This window comes from Sinocyclocheilus grahami, unplaced genomic scaffold, assembly GCF_001515645.1.
Source record: "Sinocyclocheilus grahami isolate Dianchi unplaced genomic scaffold, SAMN03320097.WGS_v1.1 scaffold1294.1, whole genome shotgun sequence".
Lineage (NCBI taxonomy): Eukaryota > Metazoa > Chordata > Actinopteri > Cypriniformes > Cyprinidae > Sinocyclocheilus > Sinocyclocheilus grahami.
In genome coordinates, this window is record NW_015506473.1 from 116,088 (window position 1) to 139,312 (window position 23,225).

General features: G+C 36.0%; 2 protein-coding genes across 5 annotated transcripts in view; one reads left to right on the forward strand and one right to left on the reverse strand.

Annotated features, from left to right (window-relative positions):
• Window positions 1-6,168, reverse strand: part of LOC107568937 (homeobox protein unc-4 homolog) — a 24,867-nt gene extending 18,699 nt beyond the window's left edge. Inside the window, exons 1-2 of the mRNA XM_016254931.1 lie at window positions 6,120-6,168; window positions 4,366-4,505 (exon numbers count right to left, since the gene is read on the reverse strand). The gene's annotated coding sequence lies outside the window, so the exon portion shown is untranslated. The remainder of the gene's footprint in view (window positions 1-4,365; window positions 4,506-6,119) is intronic.
• A 62-nt stretch (window positions 6,169-6,230) lies between these two features.
• LOC107568938 (AN1-type zinc finger protein 2A-like) lies at window positions 6,231-12,448 on the forward strand. 4 transcript variants are annotated; one of them, XM_016254933.1, is made up of 10 exons: window positions 6,231-6,361; window positions 6,839-6,924; window positions 8,729-8,823; window positions 8,928-9,059; window positions 9,141-9,292; window positions 9,379-9,494; window positions 10,300-10,418; window positions 10,504-10,580; window positions 10,737-10,876; window positions 11,600-12,448. In XM_016254933.1, the coding sequence occupies exons 2-9, from the start codon at window positions 6,870-6,872 to the stop codon at window positions 10,846-10,848; spliced, it is 858 nt and encodes a 285-aa protein (XP_016110419.1). In that variant the 5' UTR covers window positions 6,231-6,361; window positions 6,839-6,869; the 3' UTR covers window positions 10,849-10,876; window positions 11,600-12,448. The 4 variants fall into 4 exon arrangements, with proteins under 4 accessions (XP_016110419.1, XP_016110418.1, XP_016110422.1 ...); XM_016254932.1 differs by having other exon boundaries at window positions 6,240-6,361; window positions 10,737-10,821; XM_016254936.1 differs by having other exon boundaries at window positions 6,242-6,361; window positions 9,379-9,498; window positions 10,337-10,418; window positions 10,737-10,821.
• Window positions 12,449-23,225: the final 10,777 nt, after the last annotated feature.

Here is a 23,225-nt window from a genome sequence, read left to right on the forward strand (position 1 = left end):
TATATATATATTAAAATGTAAAAAGCAGGTTTTTTTTATTTTAAATTATTTGTTAAATAAATTCACTTATTTTTGGCCCTGGACCCTGGTTTGGGCATAGCCATAGAAGAACGATTTTTGTTTCCCGAAGGAATCTTTCAGTGAACACTTCTTAAAAAAAAAAAAAGAACCCTTTCCCATTATAAAAAAAATCCTGTTGTCCATTGGAAAGCTTCAATGAACATTCCATGGAACCATCAATGTCAAAAAAGAACCTTCATTTTTAAGAGTGTAAAGCAACATACAAAACATAAATATGGCTGTTAGATTAAAAGTAAAATCACAAGATTTAAATCAGGAGATCTAAAGTAAAATCATCTTTTTAAAATCCTGACTAGACTTTCTCAGTTGGTGCTGTTTTGTAACTGTAAAGTGTTCTTGGGATAAGTTATCAAAAGGCATTCAAGCCTTTTAGTAAATCATACCAAGCAAATGTGGTAAAACTTTGTATTGATTCTCTCAGGGTTATAGATGCAGACATAGAACAAAATGCCAAATCTTGCATGACAGATCGTAAAACATAATGCCCTTATTTAATTGAATGATCTGTGTTCATGTATAGAGACGTAATTAATTTAAAACAACACAAACTACTGACAATTTACTGCCTGCGATTCCATAGCATAAATTGATAGTAACATTGAAACCATAATGAAAAATAATTATTAGAAGTCTTACATTTGAATTCAATTTAGTGAGGCTCACTCAAATAGAAAAAGACACAACATTACTGCCACCTTGTGGTGTAGCAGAAGAGCCGCTTCTCAATATTATTAACTCATCGTTGTCTTTAGGTCACGTCCCAAAAACATTCAAGCTGGCGGTTATTAAGCCTCTTATTAAGAAACCACAACTAGATCCTAGTGAACTGGCTAATTACAGACCCATCTCAAATCTTCCTTTTATGTCTAAAATTTTAGAAAAAGTTGTGTCTGCTCAATTGTGCTCCTTCCTGCAAAAAAATGATCTCTATGAAGAATTTCAGTCAGGTTTCAGGCCCCACCATAGCACAGAAACTGCACTTGTTAAAATTACAAATGACTTGCTTCTTGCGTCAGACCAAGGCTGTATCTCATTGCTAGTTTTACTTGATCTTAGTGCTGCATTCGATACTATAGATCATGACATACTCATAGATCGATGACAAAACTATACAGGTATCCAAGGGCAGGCTATATATATATATATATATATATATATATTAAAATGTAAAAAGCAGGTTTTTTTTATTTTAAATTATTTGTTAAATAAATTCACTTATTTTTGGCCCTGGGCCCTGGTTTGGGCATAGCCATAGAAGAACGATTTTTGTTTCCCGAAGGAATCTTTCAGTGAACACTTCTTAAAAAAAAAAAAAGAACCCTTTCCCATTATAAAAAAAATCCTGTTGTCCATTGGAAAGCTTCAATGAACATTCCATGGAACCATCAATGTCAAAAAAGAACCTTCATTTTTAAGAGTGTAAAGCAACATACAAAACATAAATATGGCTGTTAGATTAAAAGTAAAATCACAAGATTTAAATCAGGAGATCTAAAGTAAAATCATCTTTTTAAAATCCTGACTAGACTTTCTCAGTTGGTGCTGTTTTGTAACTGTAAAGTGTTCTTGGGATAAGTTATCAAAAGGCATTCAAGCCTTTTAGTAAATCATACCAAGCAAATGTGGTAAAACTTTGTATTGATTCTCTCAGGGTTATAGATGCAGACATAGAACAAAATGCCAAATCTTGCATGACAGATCGTAAAACATAATGCCCTTATTTAATTGAATGATCTGTGTTCATGTATAGAGACGTAATTAATTTAAAACAACACAAACTACTGACAATTTACTGCCTGCGATTCCATAGCATAAATTGATAGTAACATTGAAACCATAATGAAAAATAATTATTAGAAGTCTTACATTTGAATTCAATTTAGTGAGGCTCACTCAAATAGAAAAAGACACAACATTACTGCCACCTTGTGGTGTAGCAGAAGAGCCGCTTCTCAATATTATTAACTCATCGTTGTCTTTAGGTCACGTCCCAAAAACATTCAAGCTGGCGGTTATTAAGCCTCTTATTAAGAAACCACAACTAGATCCTAGTGAACTGGCTAATTACAGACCCATCTCAAATCTTCCTTTTATGTCTAAAATTTTAGAAAAAGTTGTGTCTGCTCAATTGTGCTCCTTCCTGCAAAAAAAATGATCTTTATGAAGAATTTCAGTCAGGTTTTTTCCGTCAGACCAAGGCTGTGTCTCATTGCTAGTTTTACTTGATCTTAGTGCTGCATTCGATACTATAGATCATGACATACTCATAGATCGATTACAAAACTATACAGGTATTCAAGGGCAGGCTTTAAGATGGTTTAGATCCTACCTGTCCGATCGCTACCACATTGTTCATTTAAATGGGGAGTCATCTCAAATATCACCAGTAAAATATGGAGTGCCACAAGGATCTGTCCTAGGTCCTCTGCTATTTTCGATATACATGTTGCCCCTTGGTAATATAATTAGAAAATACGGGATTAGTTTCCACTGTTATGCCGATGATACTCAACTATATATCTCAACAAGACCAGATGAAACTTCTAAATTATCTAAGCTAACAGAGTGCGTTAAAAATGTAAAAGATTGGATGACCAATAATTTTCTCCTATTAAATTCGGATAAGACAGAGATATTACTTATTGGACCAAAAGACAGTACAACGAATCTTGTGGATTACAATTTGCAACTAGACGGATGTAAGGTTACTTCCTCTACAGTCAAAAATCTGGGTGTTATATTAGATAGCAACTTGTCTTTTGAAAATCATATTTCCCATGTTACAAAAACAGCATTCTTCCATCTTAGAAACATTGCCAAGTTACGAAACATGATACCTGTTTCTGATGCAGAAAAGCTAGTTCATGCATTCATGACCTCTAGACTGGACTATTGTAATGCACTGCTAGGTGGTTGTCCTGCATCTGCAATAAACATGCTACAGGTAGTCCAAAATGTAGACCTTACCAGGTCAAGAAAATATGATCATATTACGCCAATTTTACAGTCTCTGCACTGGCTACCTATTAAGTCCCGTATCAGTTACAAAATATTATTACTTGCCTATAAGGCCCTTAATGGGTTAGCTCCTGCATACCTAACTAGTCTTCTACCACGCTACAATCCATCACGCTCCCTAAGGTCGCAAAACTCTGGACTTTTGGTAGTACCTAGGATAGCAAAGTCCACTAAAGGAGGTAGAGCTTTTCGCATTTGGCTCCCAAACTCTGGAATAGCCTTCCTGATAACGTTCGGGGTTCAGACACACTCTCTCTGTTTAAATCTAGATTAAAGACACATCTCTTTGGCCAAGCATTCAAACAATGGATCTCATAATCTTTTACTGCAGTCATAATCTTTTACTGCAGTTATATCTAATCAAATGCACATTATTATTCGTTAGTTAAACAAATCATTTTTGCTTGGTTGGAACAGCAGCTACGCTAATTATGTTTGTATTTGTTTCTCTGTCTTTTGCCACGGGATTAACATCCCGTGGTAACTAGGATTCACACAAGCTTCAGTCTGGATCCAGAACACCTGAGAAGAGATGATGCAACCCCTCAGAGGACCTCAGATGATGCCAACCCTGAAACAACTTACAGAACTACCACATTTTGCTATAAGTTTGATTGCATCATATAATAATTGCTGTTAATATTATTCGTCGTCTGTTTTATTACGTCTTAAATTGATTTTTCCGTACTGCTGGTTCGTCTGGTCAGAGGAGAACTGGCCCCCCGACTGAGCCTGGTTTCTCCCAAGGTTTTTTCTCCATTCTGTCACCGATGGAGTTTTGGTTCCTTGCCGCTGTCGCCTCTGGCTTGCTTAGTTGGGGACACTTCAGTTCCGGCGATATCATTGACATAATTGCAAAGATATTATTTAAACTGAGCTGGATGTTGACATCACTGAATTCAATGATGAACTGTCTTTAACTGAAAAATTAGTGTTTACTATTGTCATTTTGCATTATTGACACTATTTTCCTAATTAATGCGGTTCAGTTGCTTTGACACAATCTGTATTGTTAAAAGCGCTATATAAATAAAGGTGACTTGACTTGACTTGGTGAAATTATACAGACAAAGCGCAATAAATGGCACAGAATATTTTCCAATTCCAGTTTGAGATGTTTCATTAAAGAACTCAGAACTCATTGATTTCTTTAAAGACTGCTATTGTCAAAGCTGTTCTCAAGACCGAATCCTGTCATAGCTAGCGATGCTAAAGTCTCTTTTACCCTTGACCTTATTGACCTTTCTGATGGTAATTTGCCTGTACCTTCTCTTTTGTTACAGGAAGCATTAGAACAAACAGATCTGCAGCAATCAGAGTCCCTTTTTCTAACACCTCTTCTCCATGTTGTCAAAATGCTGACAGGTGATCCCAGTCCTCCTCTGATAGCTGGTGTGATGTATTATCTGGCAAGAGTCAAAAAGAGAAAACACAGCCCTTATTGGTCATACGAGATGACTCATAGCCTACAACCACAATGTTCCAGAGTCATTTTCAGCACTGTCATTGTGACATTTAGCTTTCCAGCACTGGGGACTGGAGACAATAATCTACATCTGCAAGATTAGCCACCAACTGATAATTCAGTATTTATTGTATTTACGTCACAATATATTTGTGAACAGATTAGGATATATATCTGAACCATGTTTCGCTATTCCTTGATGTTAACAGTACATTAATTATTACAATATGAGTTATCTGAATTACACTTAATACTAGAGCACATTTAAAACAGCAGCTGCTGACCAAAGTGCTGTACAATCTAAAAATTGTTATACAAAACAATTAAGCACAGTTATATAAACATACATATTGAAAGAATTACATAACTTACATTTAAACATGATAATTTCTCATGCATATTATTTTGTATTAATTCCTGTATATTTTTAGTTGTCATTTTTCTTATATATTAAAATCCTCTTCTTAAGAAAACATTCTCAAGAACGTACTGTAGTTATTTACACAAAGCGCAATTTCATATGTCGCATTCAAATATTTGAGATCTCTATGGTAGTGATTTGTTTTTTTGTTTGTTTTTAACTTAAAAAAAAAAAGATGAATCACGGCCTCTGGTGGTATTTTCTGGAAATCTCCAGCAAGAACGTGATTGCGTCAGCAAGAACGTAACTAGTCGGGGCGTGACAAATGCTGTCTGAAGCCAGAAACGATAAGGAACGCTTCAAACAGCAGTACCGAAAGCACAATTTTGCAAAGATGCTTTTCACTTGTAAAACAGTCAGTGCTAATTTGTGTTTTTCTGTTCCCTTGGTGTAATAGCGCAGATTAGTTATTTGAGCCAAAAATTAAACAATTCTTATGTACTATTTTTTTGTGTATATATTTTTAAAAGATAAGAATTGTGTTCCTTTGGTTGGGCTCATACATACAGTTAGCACTCAGAACAGGTCTATAATGATATATGAATGTTTAGTGTACATTAGGTTTATTGGATTTACAATATTCGGTATTTATAATTGTGGATTATTTATATGTCCCTTAGTATGGAAGAGAAACAAATCCCCATCTACCGAAAATCAGGATAGCACAGTAAAGAAAAGCAACGTGGTGAATGTATTGCATTTCACGTTGTCTTTTTTTTTTATTATTGAACTTTCAGAATTACAGAATTCACAGTTCTTTGAACTTTTCGATTTTTAAAAAAATGTTAAAAAAAAAATGTACAGATTCGAAATAAATCAAATTGAAAGGCTGTTTGAAAATGAGCAAAATTGGGTGTTGAGTTACTTCATTTAGTTTGATGAATATAAAATTGTCCTAATAACAAAAACAAATCAATAATAAATATTTTTCGTTTAGAAGTCACAGTCATTTGAATGAGGGAAAGCATATGTTAAATTTAAGACAAGGATACAGTGTGTCGTGAGTTCTGTTCCACACTTTCTCCTCGAATGGCAACATCAATAAAGGGCTGTCTGAGACAAATGGCACGTATTGAACGTTTCAGCGTGTTGCTTGGCGATTTGGGAGGAAAACGCAGCAGAAATAAAACTTACCTGATGCTTGCTGCTGTGGAAAACCTTGCCATAAACTGCCGAATACAATTTATAAAGTAACCTCGAGTACTTTTATTTTGAAAAAAACTATCTCCTGTAGCAGATTCACACCTCCAGGGCGATGACATCTCAAAAAAACAGCAGACGACTAACTACAAAACCCCAAACACCGCCGCTGCGCTTGGCTCGAAGCTAAAAGCTTTAACTAACGTTATCCCAAAGAGGATTTGCGCACAATTTCGGTAAGATACACATTTACTGTTTTGTCAATTAATATACCTCGGTTAACATGTTCGTTTGTAACGCAAAACAGACGACAACCAGTCATTCCTGGTTTCTCTATGCTTATTAACTCGCATTATTTAGACTCGATAACAGGCGTTTGGTCAGGTTTATTGTATCACATTTTAATGACAAGCAAGAGTTCGTTTATCGTTCGCTGCGCCTCCCCCTTACATTAGAGTTCATAACAACCATCTATTGAGATGTTCGCATATTATTCTGTGTGATTCAGCTTTAGTTGGTCGGTGCTCATAGTGAAGCCACGACAGTTACGTAACGTAATAGCCTCCGCTTAATATAGTAAACAAGATCATCTCAACTCTTGCCAGGCCTTCCGCATTTAAAGCATGTTTTACTCGTTGTGTGGATGCATGATGTTTGGATTGGCAGCTTGTTTGATTGATATATGACAACAGGCTTTGATTTCCTGTTTGCAGTCCAGCAGCTGAGCTCTTTCACCGCTGTGCCATGGAGTTTCCAGATCTCGGGGAGCACTGCTCGGAGAAGAGCTGCAAGCGTCTCGGTATGCATGTCATGTCTGATGAAACAATGTCACGTAGAGCAGGGCTCAATAAAGTTGTTTTTCTATTGGCTTGGTCGGATTTGTCAGATTGTCAGATTTTTACTTTGCTTGTCAGCATTTTCACTGGACTCTAAAAAGATACACAACAATGTAGGCTACACAGTGTTTTTAACAAAGTACACTACTGTTCAAAAGTTTGGGGTCAGATTTATTTTAGTTATTGATTTGATTATTTGGGAAGAAATTAATACTTTTATTAAGGTAGGATAAATGCTAGTGACCGTAAAGACTTTTATAATGTTACAAAAGATTTCTATTCTGATTGCTGTTCTTTTGAACATTCAAAGAATCCTGAAAAAGAAAATGTATCATGGTTTCCACAAAACTATTAAGCAGAGAAACTGTTTTCAACATTGAAATCAGCATATTAGAATGATTTCTGAAGGATCATGTGACACTGAAGACTTGAGTAATGGTGCTGAAAATTCAGCTTTGATATTGCAGGAATAAATGATATTTTAAAGTATATTCAAATTGAAAAGTTATTTAAAATTGTTTTAAGACTTCACAATGTTACATTTTTCACTGTATTTTAGATCAAATGAATGCAGCTTTGCTGAGCATAAGATGTTTGAATGTTTTTCTTTCAAAAACGTTTAAAAAAAAAAAAAAGTTTAAAAAAGTCTTAACAACCAACTTTCGAATGGTCGTGTATATGCCAGAACAAAATATGTCATTCAATGTTTTTTTCAAAAAATTCATAAGATGTTTGAATGTTTTTCTTTCAAAAACGTTTAAAAAAAAAAAAAAAGTTTAAAAAAGTCTTAACAACCAACTTTCGAATGGTCGTGTATATGCCAGAACAAAATATGTCATTCAATGTTTCTTTTTCAAAAAATAAATTTGACAAAAAAAAGTGTATATTAGCTAGCTTTTACATTTGCAATAGTAGTTGAAATTATAGCCATAATGTAACTCCATGACAGTTATGGGGGAAAAAAAATAAAATAATGTATGGTGAACTGCTTGTTTTTTTTTTTAGCAAAATGAACAATAATACAGCACTATCCTGCTTATTACACAGCTGCCAATCAAATAGCCTAAATAAATAAAGGAATATGAATATTGATTTTTTTTTTCTGGATGAGCGGTCAGTTATACAGTGTTGCTCTGGGCATCTGCCATTTTCAGAAGTGCTGTGATTGACCAATCAGAATCAAGTACTGGAGCGTGTGTAACAAAAACTTATGATAGACATGATGCTGAAAATGTAGTGATTTGTTGACCATTTCCAGCCTATTTAAATTAATACTTCTAAGCCTATGACAAGTTGGTCTCGCTTTTTCCACCGTTAGTCATCCTTATTGTAAAGCCCTGTACAGCCTGTGAATTATTAATGTTTGTGTATGCGCACTAACTCCGCCTGATCACATGTTGAATGGCAAATGCATTAAATCTCATTAGGTGTGGCATTTCCTGTTTTCTGAACTTTTTTATTTTTTTGTATGTAACCACAATCTAGTCATGGAACTAATGTTTCAGCCAGGTCGATTAATTTTGCAATATTTGGCCAATTTGAGATTAAAAACACTGTCTGATAATTATACTCTTATTTCTGTTGTGTGATTTCAACATTTAGTGTATATTTGTGTATACATTTTAGTGGATCAATTATTTACAACAGCCATCAGCCACTAGGAAACCCATATAGGTCACTAAGCTGGTTTTATAATGTTGCTGTGCTCATAGTGATTCAGCATTAGTAGATAAATAAAACTTCCACCGTCCTGTGTGTACACTACAGATTTTCTTCCAATGAAATGTGATGCCTGTGAAGAAATTTTCTGCAAAGACCACATAACTTATGCAAATCACAAGTGCACTTCATCATATAAGAAGGTGGGCATAATTGTCTCTAATAAAGAATAATCTTGCCTCGTATATTTTAACCAATGTTTAAAACACACAGGTTGTGGCTTATACATGTTTGCTTCCTTGTGCAGGATATCCAGGTTCCTGTATGTCCGTTGTGCAACACCCCCATTCCCATTAGAAGAGGGGAAATGCCTGACATCAAAGTTGGGGAACACATAGACAGAGACTGCAAATCTGACCCTGCTCAGAGGAAACGAAAGGTAGGCCGGCCACAAAAAGGAAGGAGAGAAAATGATGTCTCTGTGAAATGAATACCGACTTGGTTTTTACTCACCCCACAGATCTTTACAAATAAATGCTCCAAAGGTGGCTGTAAGCAGAAGGAAATGATCCGGGTGACATGTGACCAGTGCCACTTGAACTACTGTCTCAAACATAGACATCCACTCGACCATGACTGTAAGACTGACGGCAAACCAGTCTCCAAATCAGGGTTAGTACGATAGTTTTGTTTTCATACTGCTAAGTTAAGCTCTCTGGAAGACTAGTCCACTAATAATGGTGGGGCTTGTTTTGCAGGCATGCTGCTTTAATGAGAGCTCAAACCTCCTCTTCCAGTAATGCTGTGGCGTTATCCACTAGAGGGAACTCTAGGACCATGTCCAATGGAGTAACTGGAAACAGACCTCAGAGCAGTAGGTAAGCACATTTTTTTGGGGGGGAGGGGTTATTTGAATGTACATTAACAGTCAGAAGTTTGGGATTGCTATTTTTATTTTTAATGTTTTTGAAAGAAGTCTCTTCTCACCAAGGCTTTATGCATTTGATCAAATACAGTAATAACAGTAATATTGTGTAATGATCTTACAATTTCAAATAATTATATTTTTAAATGTTCAAATAGAAAACAATTTATTCATGCAGTGGCAAACATTACATGATCCTTCAGAAATCATTCTAATATGCAGATTTTCTGCTCAAGAGACATTTATTATTATTAATGTTGAAAACAGTTGTGCAGTTAAATATTCTTGTTGAAATCTTTTTTTGAACAGTAAGTTCAAACGAAAAGCATTTATTTTAAACAGAAATCTTTTGTAACATTGTAAATGTCTTTACTGTCACTTCTGATCGATTTAATGCGTCATGTCTTAATAAAAACATTCATTTCATAAAAAAAAAATCGTATTGATCCCAGACTTTTGAATGGTAGTGTATATAAGACATTTGAGTGTTTTCTCAGGTACTTGTTACTCTCTGTTGCCCCACATGTGCAGTTAAATATTCTTGTTGAAATCTTTTTTTGAACAGTAAGTTCAAACGTAAAGCATTTATTTTAAACAGAAATCTTTTGTAACATTGTAAATGTCTTTACTGTCACTTCTGATCGATTTAATGCGTCATGTCTTAATAAAAACATTCATTTCATAAAAAAAAAAATCGTATTGATCCCAGACTTTTGAATGGTAGTGTATATAAGACATTTGAGTGTTTTCTCAGGTACTTGTTACTCTCTGTTGCCCCACTGTGCACAAAGGATAAATGCTGCGTCTTCTCCGATGGTGTCTCCAACAGCGCAGAATGTAATTCCTCCATCAGCGTCATTTCAAGTCGGGCTGGTACGTTGTTTATTTTTTAGATTTTAAATACAATGTCAACCTAGTTTGACTATTTTTAAACCATGAATTGTGTTTTATTTCACAGACGGAGGAACAGGCCCTCCAGAGAGCATTAGAAATGTCACTGGCTGAATCAGCTCAGGCAAGCCAACCTACTCTAAGGTATTTCTGACCTCTTCTGCCCTAATAATAAACCATCAGATTTTACAATTATATTTGAACATTATATTTAGTATTGAAAGTGTTCCATTTAAAAAAAACTGTTTTACTGTATTGAAATCTGAAATCAATGCTAGTATCTAACTTTGTACATTTCAGCCCTCAGGAGCAGGAGGATCTAGCCTTAGCTCAGGCTCTCGCTGCTAGTGAAGAAGAATACAGGCGACAGCAGCAGAGACAACAGGTAGCCAGAAACCTTAGCAGTCAGTAGCATACTATGCTAACAGGACCTCATCTAGGTACATGGCCCTAGTGGCGTCTCTGTTTATGTCTAATCTTTTGGGTGCCGGCTCTATTAAATGGTCTGTATTGACTATCAACATTAAGTATCAACATCTGACACATCGTGGGTGAGCGGTAACATCTGGGTGTGCTTCTGGGAATGCAGTAACATTGCAGTATTTACAGAGAGACTGTTAATTAAACAAGAAACTCTTAAGAGAACAAAATATGTTTGCCTATCAATTAAAATTATTTGCGGGATTGTGCTATGCAGGGGTGTGCTATTAAGCTGGCCTGCGTTTGCATGTCTTATAATTTCAGATTAGAGAAAAGATGATTCCAGAAGCAAGCATGTGTACTTTTACTATTTTGCTGCAATGGTCTCTTTAAAATGTGAATTTTAATTAACACTTGGCTTAATATTTGTTTAATTGTCATCTTGTTAATATGAATAATACCAAAATGAATTTTATTGCAAAACACTGAAGCTAACATTTTGACCAAAAACAGTAAAGTTTATTTAATAATAAAATAATCAATTTATTTAATAATCAAACACTGAGTTGCATGTAAACATTTAAATTATTTACAGTAACACCACCAGGGCTAACCAGCCAAACTTCAGTCTTTCATTTAGGTCATGTCACCATCAATCAGGTTTTGTTATGTTCATTATGTCTGTGAATGATGCTACTACAGTGATTAAATACTTGATCTCTACTTCTCTTCTCAATCCACAGGGAGGAGTTTTCAAAGAGACCAGCTGCTGCCTGTCTTAATGTGAGGTGGCACTGACCAACTGTAATCTGCCTCAATCCGCACACAAGCACCAACAATGTACCAGTGAGCTGCACATGTCTAGTGGATTTCTGAGTCCAGCATATAAAGCTTCTACGTCCTTAAGTCAACACATCTGATGGCTGTTATGTTGTCGTTGTTTTTCTGATTCATGTGCTTCTTAGATGGGCAGTTGTGCCGTTTTGGCAAGTGGTGCTTCGTGTAAATATTTGATTTAGCTATCATGTTAATCTGTCAATCAATGTTGATGTCTTTTGAAATAAATTATTTTAAAGTGTTTATTTCACTCTCTATTGATCACACCTCTAACCAGAGCATTGCACACTTTAGTCTTCATTATACATTTTATTTTAAGAGGGGATGTTATACATAAGCAGTGTAAAGGTGTGGTCACATTAGAGACTTTTGAGATTTTGGGTGCAAAATGGGAGCTCTGCTACTCTGCGTGGATAAATGTGGTTCAATGTAGATATGGATACAAGACATCTTATAAGAGCTGATGCACCAATAAATGATTGTTTCTTCGTTTTTACAATTAGTGATTCCCTGCAGGTTTGCCATTTTGTTTGATACATAATTACATTTTTGCCATTTTGAATGATCCAGAATTTTTTTTTTTCATTTTACATCATTGTGACAAGTCTGACAACAACCTTTCCACTTCATGCTATAGACTGTATTTTTTGACAGGAATGGAAATGTGGCAGTGAGGGATAGAAGTACAGTGCATTCAGTGGATTGTACTGTTGTTTAACAACATACTGATTGTTTAGCTGATGAAAGTCTTTCCGTAGACAAAAACTCCATAAAACAGTTTTGAAATTTCTGAGTTGACAAATAAAGTGTATTTGGGTAAAGACAAGGTTTAGAATATTTTTACGCACTCTATTAATTTTTAAAAAAAATAAAATTTTATTTATTAAATGATTTATAAAATGTATAAATCATATTTATCAAATGTTTATTTTTGCACTCTACATTAATAACATGTTAATAAAAATATTTTAAAAATAGTAGGTTTAAAACAAACTAAATAACTACCAATCAATTCATTTTTGAAAGCATTTCAGCAGATTAGTCAGTTGAACAGTTGAACCAGACTTAGTAAATGATTAATGTTTCCAATAAAGATACTGACATCTGTGAGATGAGTCACAATATGAAATGCTGAGACATAAATGGCATTAATATGCATTTTTGTTTTTTAGATGCTGGCAGCACTGCATCAATCTTGCCGTTATTGTGCTCTCCAAACATTAAAAATAAAATAATAGATTAATAGATTTCTTTCTTAAAATCTAGAATCTAGGTAATCACTTCCATTATGAAGCCAAAGCGTTCACATGATGTAACCGATGCATTAACACTCAAAAGCTAAGTGCTAGCTCGTCAGATCTCCATGCCATTTCGTTCAGGGTCATTATAAAAATTACACCAGACCTCACTTACAGAGAGACAATTATAGATAATTACACTAACCCATATTCCGATCAGTTATGGTTTTTTTTTTTAATTGGTGATTTAATTTTTGAGCATCATTAAAGACATCTCTATATTTCTGGTATATAGACATAGGCCTACTGGAAAACTGCATGCTGCCACATGTTTACTTTACAGAAGTGAAACAGAGGTGGTTTTTTGGACTGCGTTGAGACAGATTGATGACGGTGATGTTGGGGAGATCACAGGTGCAGGTGGGTTTGAGTTAAAGGTGTTGTTTTTCTCTGGGCGCAACATGAATTCAGGCTTGTTCAAATATGTGCAGTCATTCCTCATCGTGACAGAAGTTCACTGAGTGCTTTTGCCGTCTGTCTGAACAGATTCCCTTCACAGAGTCCATGAGGCAAAAAAACAATTGCACCCTAACTGCACCAGATGTAGTCTGCAGTCGAGCGCAGGGGATGCAGCTGTGACGCTGTAAGCAATTGATGACGGTGATGTTGGGGAGATCACAGGTGCAGGTGGGTTTGAGTTAAAGGTGTTGTTTTTCTCTGGGCGCAACATGAATTCAGGCTTGTTCAAATATGTGCAGTCATTCCTCATCGTGACAGAAGTGCACTGAGTGCTTTTGCCGTCTGTCTGAACAGATTCCCTTCACAGAGTCCATGAGGCAAAAAAACAATTGCACCCTAACTGCACCAGATGTAGTCTGCAGTCGAGCGCAGGGGATGCAGCTGTGACGCTGTAAGCATCTGTCAATATTTACAAACTTTTTCTAACTAAATTGTCAATTCAACCATAAGGGGAATGGACCCCTGTATTATGGTTTTATCTCGTCTGCTGTACTTGCATTGCAAAATCCTGAAGGAATGCTAATTCCGTCATATTTTGGAAATGGCCACAAAGGGATGAATCCACTGACTACAAATCAAAAGAATATATATATATATATATATATATTTTTTTTGAATTTCAGGACGGTTACACTCGGCAGGTCTTGGCTTGGCTTGGCGCACAACAAGTGTATTTTATTAGATTCTCTAAAGAATCTTACTACAGAAATCTACTTGCATTCCTTTATTGAATGTCTTATTTATTTATTTCCAAATAGAACCAATGGGGATTTTACAGAAGTAGCCTTTTATCCCCATAGTTCCCCGAAAAACTATATAGCCTAATAGTCTAGTGTTGCTTCAGTGAATTCAGAATTAAACATGCTGATTTGAAGGACCCAAATCAGCAGCACAAGATCATACAGGCCTCCATCCACAACTTATTAACATAAAAACATGAAAACATAATGCTGTGAAACATTTTGTGCATTTCACAAACTATGAAAGGTTCAAACTCCCTATCTATCTTTCAAGTGAACTACCCTTCAAGGGATTTCACAAAACAACACGGTTTAGTCTGTTTATATATTCTGAAATACTCCAATTTGCTTAATACACCTCAAGTTGAGATAAATTAATTAACAACATTTATCCCAGGCAAGGACCCCCTAGCATTGTGGGGGCGAGCTTTGCATGGGAAACATTACTCACATTTCATAAAGAAATTGTAAAAACACTAGTTTTGTTGTTTAAAACCGTTTTTTTAAATACCGTTATAATTAGGCTAAATAATTATATATATATATATATATATATATATAGACGGTGGCCAGCAGATGGTCTCTCAGTGGTTTAGTGGGGATGGGGTCTTCACACACCAGGATATAAGGGTTAATACCCTCCAAAAGTGTGTCATATGTCTGGGATGTGGATGCCCAGTCATGCTGGTGTGAGATCCAGGTCTGTCAACTAGATTTTGGGTATTTTAAATTGCTGATATGAGCATCCGTCTTGTGCATACGATGGACTAATGGAAGTTAGTTGTAATAATACCATGAATAAACCAATGCATTTTGGGTGCAATTGTTGTATTTTGTTATATTCTTTAATATGTTGACTAAATTGTCTAATATTGATTGGATTCCTGCTAATGGTTCATTATAGCTTTGTGAATTATCATTATCGTGCTTGATTGCACGTCTGTTAATATCACACAGTGATTGGCCATCTGCTCTATTGTTAATTTGAGGGTTAATACTGAATCGGTGTGTGTGTGTGTGTGTGTGTGTGTGTGTGTGTGTGTTTTAATACAAGTCAAATTCAACTGATCAAAAGTAATAGTAAAGACATTTATAATGTTACAAAAGATTTATATTTCAAATAAATGCTGTTCTTTTGAACTTTTCACAAAAATATGAAGCAGCACACACAATTGATAGTAGAAGTAGAAGTAGAAGTTTGTAGAATTGAAAGCCCTCACCATGAATGAGATACAAAAAAGGCTGATGAAATGAGAGTGTAAAACAGTAAAATCAGGTATTTTCATCTTAAACTTATAATGAAGTTGCAATATATGGCCATATATGGTTATGATGCTCTATATTAGGAGAAAGACGAGGAGGAGACACTGTGTATAGAAACACTGCAGACAAAATAACGAGAATTAAAAGTTCTCTTTGCTCCTACAGATGACATGCATCACAGACACACAGGCAACTAACAGAATGAAATTGGCACAAAACAAAACGAAACTCATCAGGGAGCAGGTCAGGGAAATTAACTAATCAAGAGCTAACAAGTGTGTGAGACAGGGAACAAAAAAACTGTGCTTGCAATTATAACATTTTCTGAATCCTGACATGAAGTGCCAATAATGAAACATCAGGAAACTTTAATTTTTAAAGAACTACTCAAGACGCATGAACAAAACAAAAAAAAACACCATTGCCATAACGGGGTCTGCAACAATCACATGAGTTCTGCAAAGGTCGGTGGTACAGTACATGTCAAAGTAGCATCCACATGAATGCCAGGATCCAAGGTTTCCCAACAAATCATTGCCCAGAACATAACACTGCCTCCTCCTGCCTGTCTTCCTCCCATAATGCATCCTGCTGCCATCTGTTCCCCAGGTAAACGACGCACACACATCCATCCATCCACCAGATCTAAGAAATGAGACTTGGGCACCCATGAGCCTGACACCGGTTCAGCGGTTGTCCTTCCTTGCACCACTTTTTGTAGGTATTGCATACCGGGAACACCTCACAAAACTTGCCGTTTTGGATATGTTCTGACCTAGTTATTTAGCCATCACTATTTGGCCCTTGTCAAAGTCACTCAGATCTTTTCGCTTGCCATTTTTCCTGCTTCCAATACATGAAATTCAAAAACTGACTGTTCAGGTGCTGTCTAATAGATCCCACCCCTTGACAGGCACCATTGTAACCATATAATCATTGTTATTCACTTAGTGTGCAGCTTAGCAGTTATGAGCTTATTTGTTAATCCAAAAGTTGTAGCTTCGAACCCCAAATAGGGTACCAGATCATCTAACCTCAGATTCAAACAGTTTACTGTATCAGTGTACTGAAACGTTCATGAATAAAATAAATATGGCATATGGGGGAACAAAAGGCATTTTCAGCAAGTCTACAATTTTCTTATCACAGAAAAAAAAACTAATTTTTTTATGCTTTAGTTTCTCTGAAAAGACCAGAACTGTTGCTTTGTATTCAGCCATCCTCCACTTATTACAGTACTCCGTGAGACAGGTCACTGTTTACATTGAGTGCTGTGGAGTTTAAAGAGAGCCTCCATTTCCCCTGGCTTAATGAGTGGGAGGGCAAGGGCCAGTGTACAGAGCTTCACCCTGCCTCCTTGCTCCATTATTATTCTGGAGATGAGCCCATAGCTCTCCAAAAGAAAAAGCTGTGTGGGCTGTCTGCATTGTCAGGTTTGATGTCACTGATATTAATAGTTTACCATTGTCTAAATTCACAACAGAACCTATAGCGGAAATAGTAGTGAAAACTGGGACAAAATGAAGTGAATTCATGATATGTATTGTGTGTAGCTTTCATGTTTCATGTCATTGTTCTTGATGAAATCCTTACAGGAAGGCAGCTGTCTCTTTAGAGCAGATGCTGCTATAGAGCTCTGTTCTTTTTTTTAATCAATCTCTCAGAAGGAGATGAAACCTACCGGAGAAAATACTCAGTGAGTCATGAAGTCCTGAGGGATGTCAAGGATGCACTATGTGGAGTGTAGTCTGAGTTGGTGTATTTTTTTTCTTCTTCTCAAAATTTGTTACATCGGAAATCAAGTGTCAATTTGTTTAGACCATAAATCACTGTACAATACATACATACACATATTATGATCTGCACAAACTATGATCATTCTTTCAGCAAGTTAATCAATATTCAAGTTAATATAGTTTTGAAAATGCAAGACTATCTCGCAGTACAAAATATGAATGAATAGGCTATAATGTGCTGATATTTTGCACTCCTACTGTGGTTACAAACCTTTAAACCACAGCACACAAAGCACAACAGTAATTAGCCTAATTGCTAATTGTTAGCCATGATGAAACAGTGCTCTTAGTTCGGTGAAGTGTTTAAAAAGAACTAGCTTTAGAATTCTCAGTATGCAGACAGTTTCTGAAGGCATATGCATATTCAATTTATGGCTAACATACAGTGCTACATAAAACCAAACTAAAATACCAAAAGTCTGAAGGTTATTTTATAATTTTATATACATATAATTTTTTATATTTAATAATTGATTTTATATTTTTTATGAATCCAGTGGTTCTAAATGCATAATTTCGAAACATTACTTCTGCGACAAAAAGACGGATTGAACTTCACAATAACACAATAACTTCACAATAACATTCAGCCATGTGCTCCAAGCCTCCAACACATCAGTGTACTGTTAGTATCATTGATATAGTTTTAGTTAATAGAATAAATTAGATTTCTTAAAATATATTTTCTGTATTCATTTTAATTTTAGTTAAAGATTTTTGTGTTTTAGTCATTTTTATTTATTTCAAATATGTTTGTATAGAGTTTGTAAGTTTTATTTTTGTTTTATTACTTGAACTTGGACTAAGCAAAAATGACAAATGTTGCCTTGGCAACTATCTGAAATAAAATAAGTTACAATTTTTATATTTTCTATATTTTAACTCACACAGTCAGTTAATGATTTTTATTTTATTTTATTTTATAGTTTTAGTTAACAATAATAAACCTGGTAATAAACCTGATCTCAATAAGGTGTGAAAACACTACGACACTAGAATCTGAATCACAACATTAAAAACCAGGATTCAAAACTTTCTTCCCCCAGGAAATATGCATTATAAACAGAAAGAAAGAAAATAAGCATCTCATACATTCAGATTTTGATTGATTTTTTTTCTGTGCATTAATGCATTCCACTTTGCTATAGTGCACACTCTCCTGCTGTTTTCACCACGATAACATGATCTTTCTTTTGAATTTTATACATTGATTTCCCCCCCCCCACATTATTTCGTTCACACAAGCTATTTTTTTCATTATGATACCCTCAAGGCTTTGCCTGGCCTCTAGCATAGCTTGCACAATATACATTTTATGCAACTGTAATGCTTTGTTTACATAATTTAAAGTTCGCTACATTGCCTTACTGCCTGCATTTTCCGCACACACCTACTGTTATTTGTACAAACAGACTGTTGTTGTTTTTTGCAGTCAAGCAAGTCTATAAAACAACATCCCAATTCACACACATCCACACATGGCAAATAAATAATCTTCAATTTCAATCTCACACTTTCAGTCAATGAACATCCTGTGAAACCAACCTGATGGCACATCTGTTAGGTGCATCTGAAATGACACACAGCCTAGTATTTTTATGTAAGCTTCAAGCCCTCTCAAGCGGTGTGATTTTTTTTCACAGTGACGCACATACATTGAATCACCAAATGGAGGCTTATCCCATTGCTCTGTATGAGCGTATTCACCCAGCCTATGCACACTGACACACATGTATATCAGACACTTCTTGTAATTTGAAGCATCAAATGACATATTGTTATTGTGTACGTGTCAGATTGATTCCTCAATGACAAAAATAAAGGCTAGTGACAACAGTAATGCTCAAAGCTGAATTACAATGCAGCTGTGTCACGATTATCTCCCTCAATATCTCATTGATGAAGATGACAAAAGATAATAGACATTTAAATGAAAAAAACAGACATTGCACACACACACAAAAATAACGATTAAAAGCCTAAAAAGTGAAGTAGACTCAAATCAGATCTGTGCTTGTGTATCATTAGTGTGCGTGAAGCATGATCGTTTGCTCTTTTGCATTGCATAAATTATGGTATTGATTATATTTAACAAGGGACAGGAATGATGGTTTAGTAAGAATGATTAAGCTTGTTGACCATTATGCCACAGACGTGATCTTATTCTGCAGTTATTATGCAATCAATGTGTTTGCTACACACTGACAGGTCTTGCGGTGCAGATAAATAGCTGTTTAGAGAAGCTTTACGCCGTGAAAATGACTGGATGTAAAGGAGCTTATTGCACACCTTTGCAGAATATTATCTCACTAGATGTAAGAGCTGGAGGAAGGGAGCTGTCTGTCGGTTTCTAACCTCTGAACCCAGACAGCGTTCCAGTGATGAGCAGACACAAGGAAATGCTGCCTAATTAAGCCAGTCATTTACTGACTCGAGGTAAGGAGAGCAATTAGCCAATGAATGGGGTTCTATTCTCTGCAAGTTCGAAATGTCACAATCATTATCTCTGTCATTATAAGCCACAAAGCAGTACAAGAAGCAGCTGAATGTAGTTTAGAGTGCATTTGTTAAAAAACTTGGGTGTCTGAGTGAAGAGAGAAGCTTTGATTTCCTGTCATTGAACATCACAGGGATGCAACAGTAATGGTCTCGTATTGGAACAGACTGTACACAGTAGCCGACATCAAAGACTATAGATATACAAAGACGGTTCACTTCTATTACTTATGAATGGGAGAAACTGCAACGCCAATATGGTGGAATATGCACCTCCTTCTAAGTGAAAGAGCCAATCGCTGATTAGTAAAGTCATTGCATCACTGCAGCTGCCGACGCTCTTATGACTGTACATGCACATTGGCTGGTCTAGTCTGAAAAATAAGCCTTTTTAACTCTATTTGAGTATAAGGAACAACATTTATGGGGCAGTTAATTTCAGATTTTGTTGCTGATTTGAAATATGTAAGGGTGATATCCACTGTCGCTGACTGAAACACTGTTAAAAATAGACTAATATATTCTCAAGCATACTACATTGTTGTCTGACACCTGAGCAGAAAGTGTATTTAATGTAAACTGCCAAATTGTGGGTTAAAGACTGTAAATGTGAGACGCAACTCTGAGAAATGGAAAAGGGCAAAGGGCTTTGAGGCACATTTTTAAACGTTAAACTTCGACATGTATACACAAGAAGCTGAAAAGCAGTGAGATGCAACACAATGGTCAAAAACATCCATCAAGCGCATGTTTAAGAAGAAAAATAATGAAAAGGCAGCGCAACCACGAAAAACAAAATCTGTTTTGTGAATCGTCGTAAAGGTGTTATCACAAAAAAAAGAAGGATTCATTGTTTGTTGTCAATACTCATCAAACAGTCTCAGAAAAGATGCTTGCAATTCCATCAGTTTTCTGTTGGTCAATGCAGCAAATTCGTGTGATCAGCTGTTCCAATTGAAATGACTACCATTTGCAGGCTACAGTGGCAAAACTCCTGCAGTGGATTGAGTGGAGCAGAGCAGGTATTTTCAGTTCATTCCATACTAATTAATTCAGTACAAATTACTTGTATAACCTAGAAGTGTGTTTTCATAATGAATAGTTCACAGTGACTTACAAGTTATCAGTTTGAATCCATCTGTCAAATCCTTCACTGAAGATTTGCAAGATCCAGGCTGTGCCACCGAGAAAGTAAATGCAATGAAACTGATAAATAGGCCTAGCTAATGTAATACAAAACCGCTGAAATTATATATCAGGCTGATGATTTACGGCTATGCTACACTTTAAATTTGGTTTCTTCAAAGCATTTACCAGTCGGTTTATTTTAACCATTCTATGTGCAACATGGCCTTAATGCTCAGGACCTCTGTGCTATTACAATGCACGCTATTGAGTCTGCCACTGTTGAAAATAAAGGCAGACTCTTAAAGTGAGCTGAATACTTTGTGTCTAGTGAGGATCAAGTTCCAACATCAACCTGTGGACCTCTTAATTCAAATGCTTCTGGGCAGGCTTGTCTTTGATTCATGCTAGTCAAAGAAACATGCATAATTTATATTTTTTTTTTTACTGCCTGTCATTCTCCGGTCACCTTTAATCAGCTTTGTGTTTTCAAAACCTATTTTAAAAAATTGACTGTACTGAACCGTAACTGCAAAACTGCCAGATTGAAAACATCACTCTTCATACATGACTTTTACATGGTTGATGTTCTCTTGTAGTGTTTAGTGATAAATATTCCAACCATCTGGCTGATGGACGTTTTGTCACTTCTCCTCCCACGCTGTCCACCCTTTTAAGAATATCCAAATGACATGATTAAGCAAACAAACTGTGCTAAAATGCATGCAGCCATTTAAAAAGCAGTTTTGTCCGGGTTGCACAGTGTGAGATGAGATGAGTGCTTGTGAAGCGTGGTTTCTTTGTCCACCCATTTATTCTGCTATAACTGGTTGCCATTATGGTAATGGTTTTAGACAGAATGAAGAAGATGAATAATGCACAAAAAAAGAAAGAAAGAAAAGAAAAAGAAAAAAAAAATCAGTGATGAGTCAAAATATGAAACATTATTATAAATATTTAATAGCAAATAAAGCCATGAATCTGAACTATAGCAAGGAAGATCGTCTCGGTTACGTATGTAACCCTCGTTCCCTGAAGGAAGGAGGCCTCTTACTCTCTCGCTTGCCACCAGGTTTGGCGGGGGTCTGGATGGGCGGGGCGGCTGCCCTGCGACCAGCTCCATGGCACAGCTAAGTAGATTGGTCCCTCTAAGCGAGATCCCAATTCGTCGGTCCTCCGACGTGACGTCGAGAGTGACCGACTGAAAGGGAACTTGATCTTTGTGTTGCATTGACAAATATTCTTTTGAAAAAGAAAGTTTGTACTACTCATACTTGCAAGCCAGTTTAAACAGATGTGACAAATTACTCAGATCCAAGAAAACCTCTCTTCAAAGGAAAAGTGGAAATGAAGATGGTCACATTTATTTATTCTATATTGGGAAAAATACATATACTTATAAATATAGACAAAGAAATGGGTGACAATAACACCCAGTGACACTGCTTTTTTTAAAAACTATTAGAGATAATTTTAGGATAATTTCTTATCTAGAGACTCACACTTGTTGGCCCAGATTTTGCTGCTTGTGTTGCCATGACGACAAGGGAAAGTTCTCAGAATGTGCTATGAATTTCATTTGATTGTGCTGTGTTTAAATATTTTAACTTTGGACAATGTATGGCTAAGAAAACAGAAAACGGACTTAAACGTGCGGTGTATAATCCTAATAGGTTTCAGTTTTTCAGCAACTGAAGAAACGTCTTGGGTTATTTGTGTAACCATGGTTCCCTGAGGGGAACGAGACACTGCGTCCTCTAGGGGTCGCTATGGGGAACGCCTCGTCGTGACCCGTGTCTGAAGCCTACATTGAAAAAACACCAACTTGTTTGGCCGGCGACAGCCATGACGTCACTACCACCACGACTAGTACAAAATAGGCACCGGTAGCGCACATCATTCACTTCTTCGTCTGAAGCTTGTGTCCGCAGCATGGCACAAAAAACTAGAGTACGCAGTGTCTCGTTCCCCTCAGGGAACCATGGTTACACAAGTGTAACGAATCAACTCATGGGAAATATGAATAATTAACCATAACTAGTTATAATTAATTATTCATATTTTAGATCCGCTGTAGATATTTAGCTGACCTCTCAGGGTCAACTGTCTTGTCAATTCTAAGAACGTTAATTTCCTGGTTAAGGGAATTAACTTTCTTACTGTACAATTCTACAAAAGCTTGTAGCGTAAATCTGCATGATTAAGGGAATCCAGTTATAAGCAACAATGAACCACGTCAAGTGTGATACAAGTAAGGTTTTATTAACTACATAAACACTTAAACTAGTCCAACATACTACATAAACACATAAACTGGTCTAACATCCTACATAAACACATAAACTGGTCTAACAT

Coding starts and splice junctions, on each gene's coding strand:
- LOC107568938 (XM_016254932.1), top strand. CDS start 6,870: ATGGAGTTTCCAGATCTCGGGGAGCACTGCTCGGAGAAGAGCTGCAAG. Junction 10,581..10,736: donor GCAAGCCAACCTACTCTAAG/GTATTTCTGACC, acceptor TGTACATTTCAG/CCCTCAGGAGCAGGAGGATC. Junction 10,822..11,599: donor GACAGCAGCAGAGACAACAG/GTAGCCAGAAAC, acceptor CTCAATCCACAG/GGAGGAGTTTTCAAAGAGAC.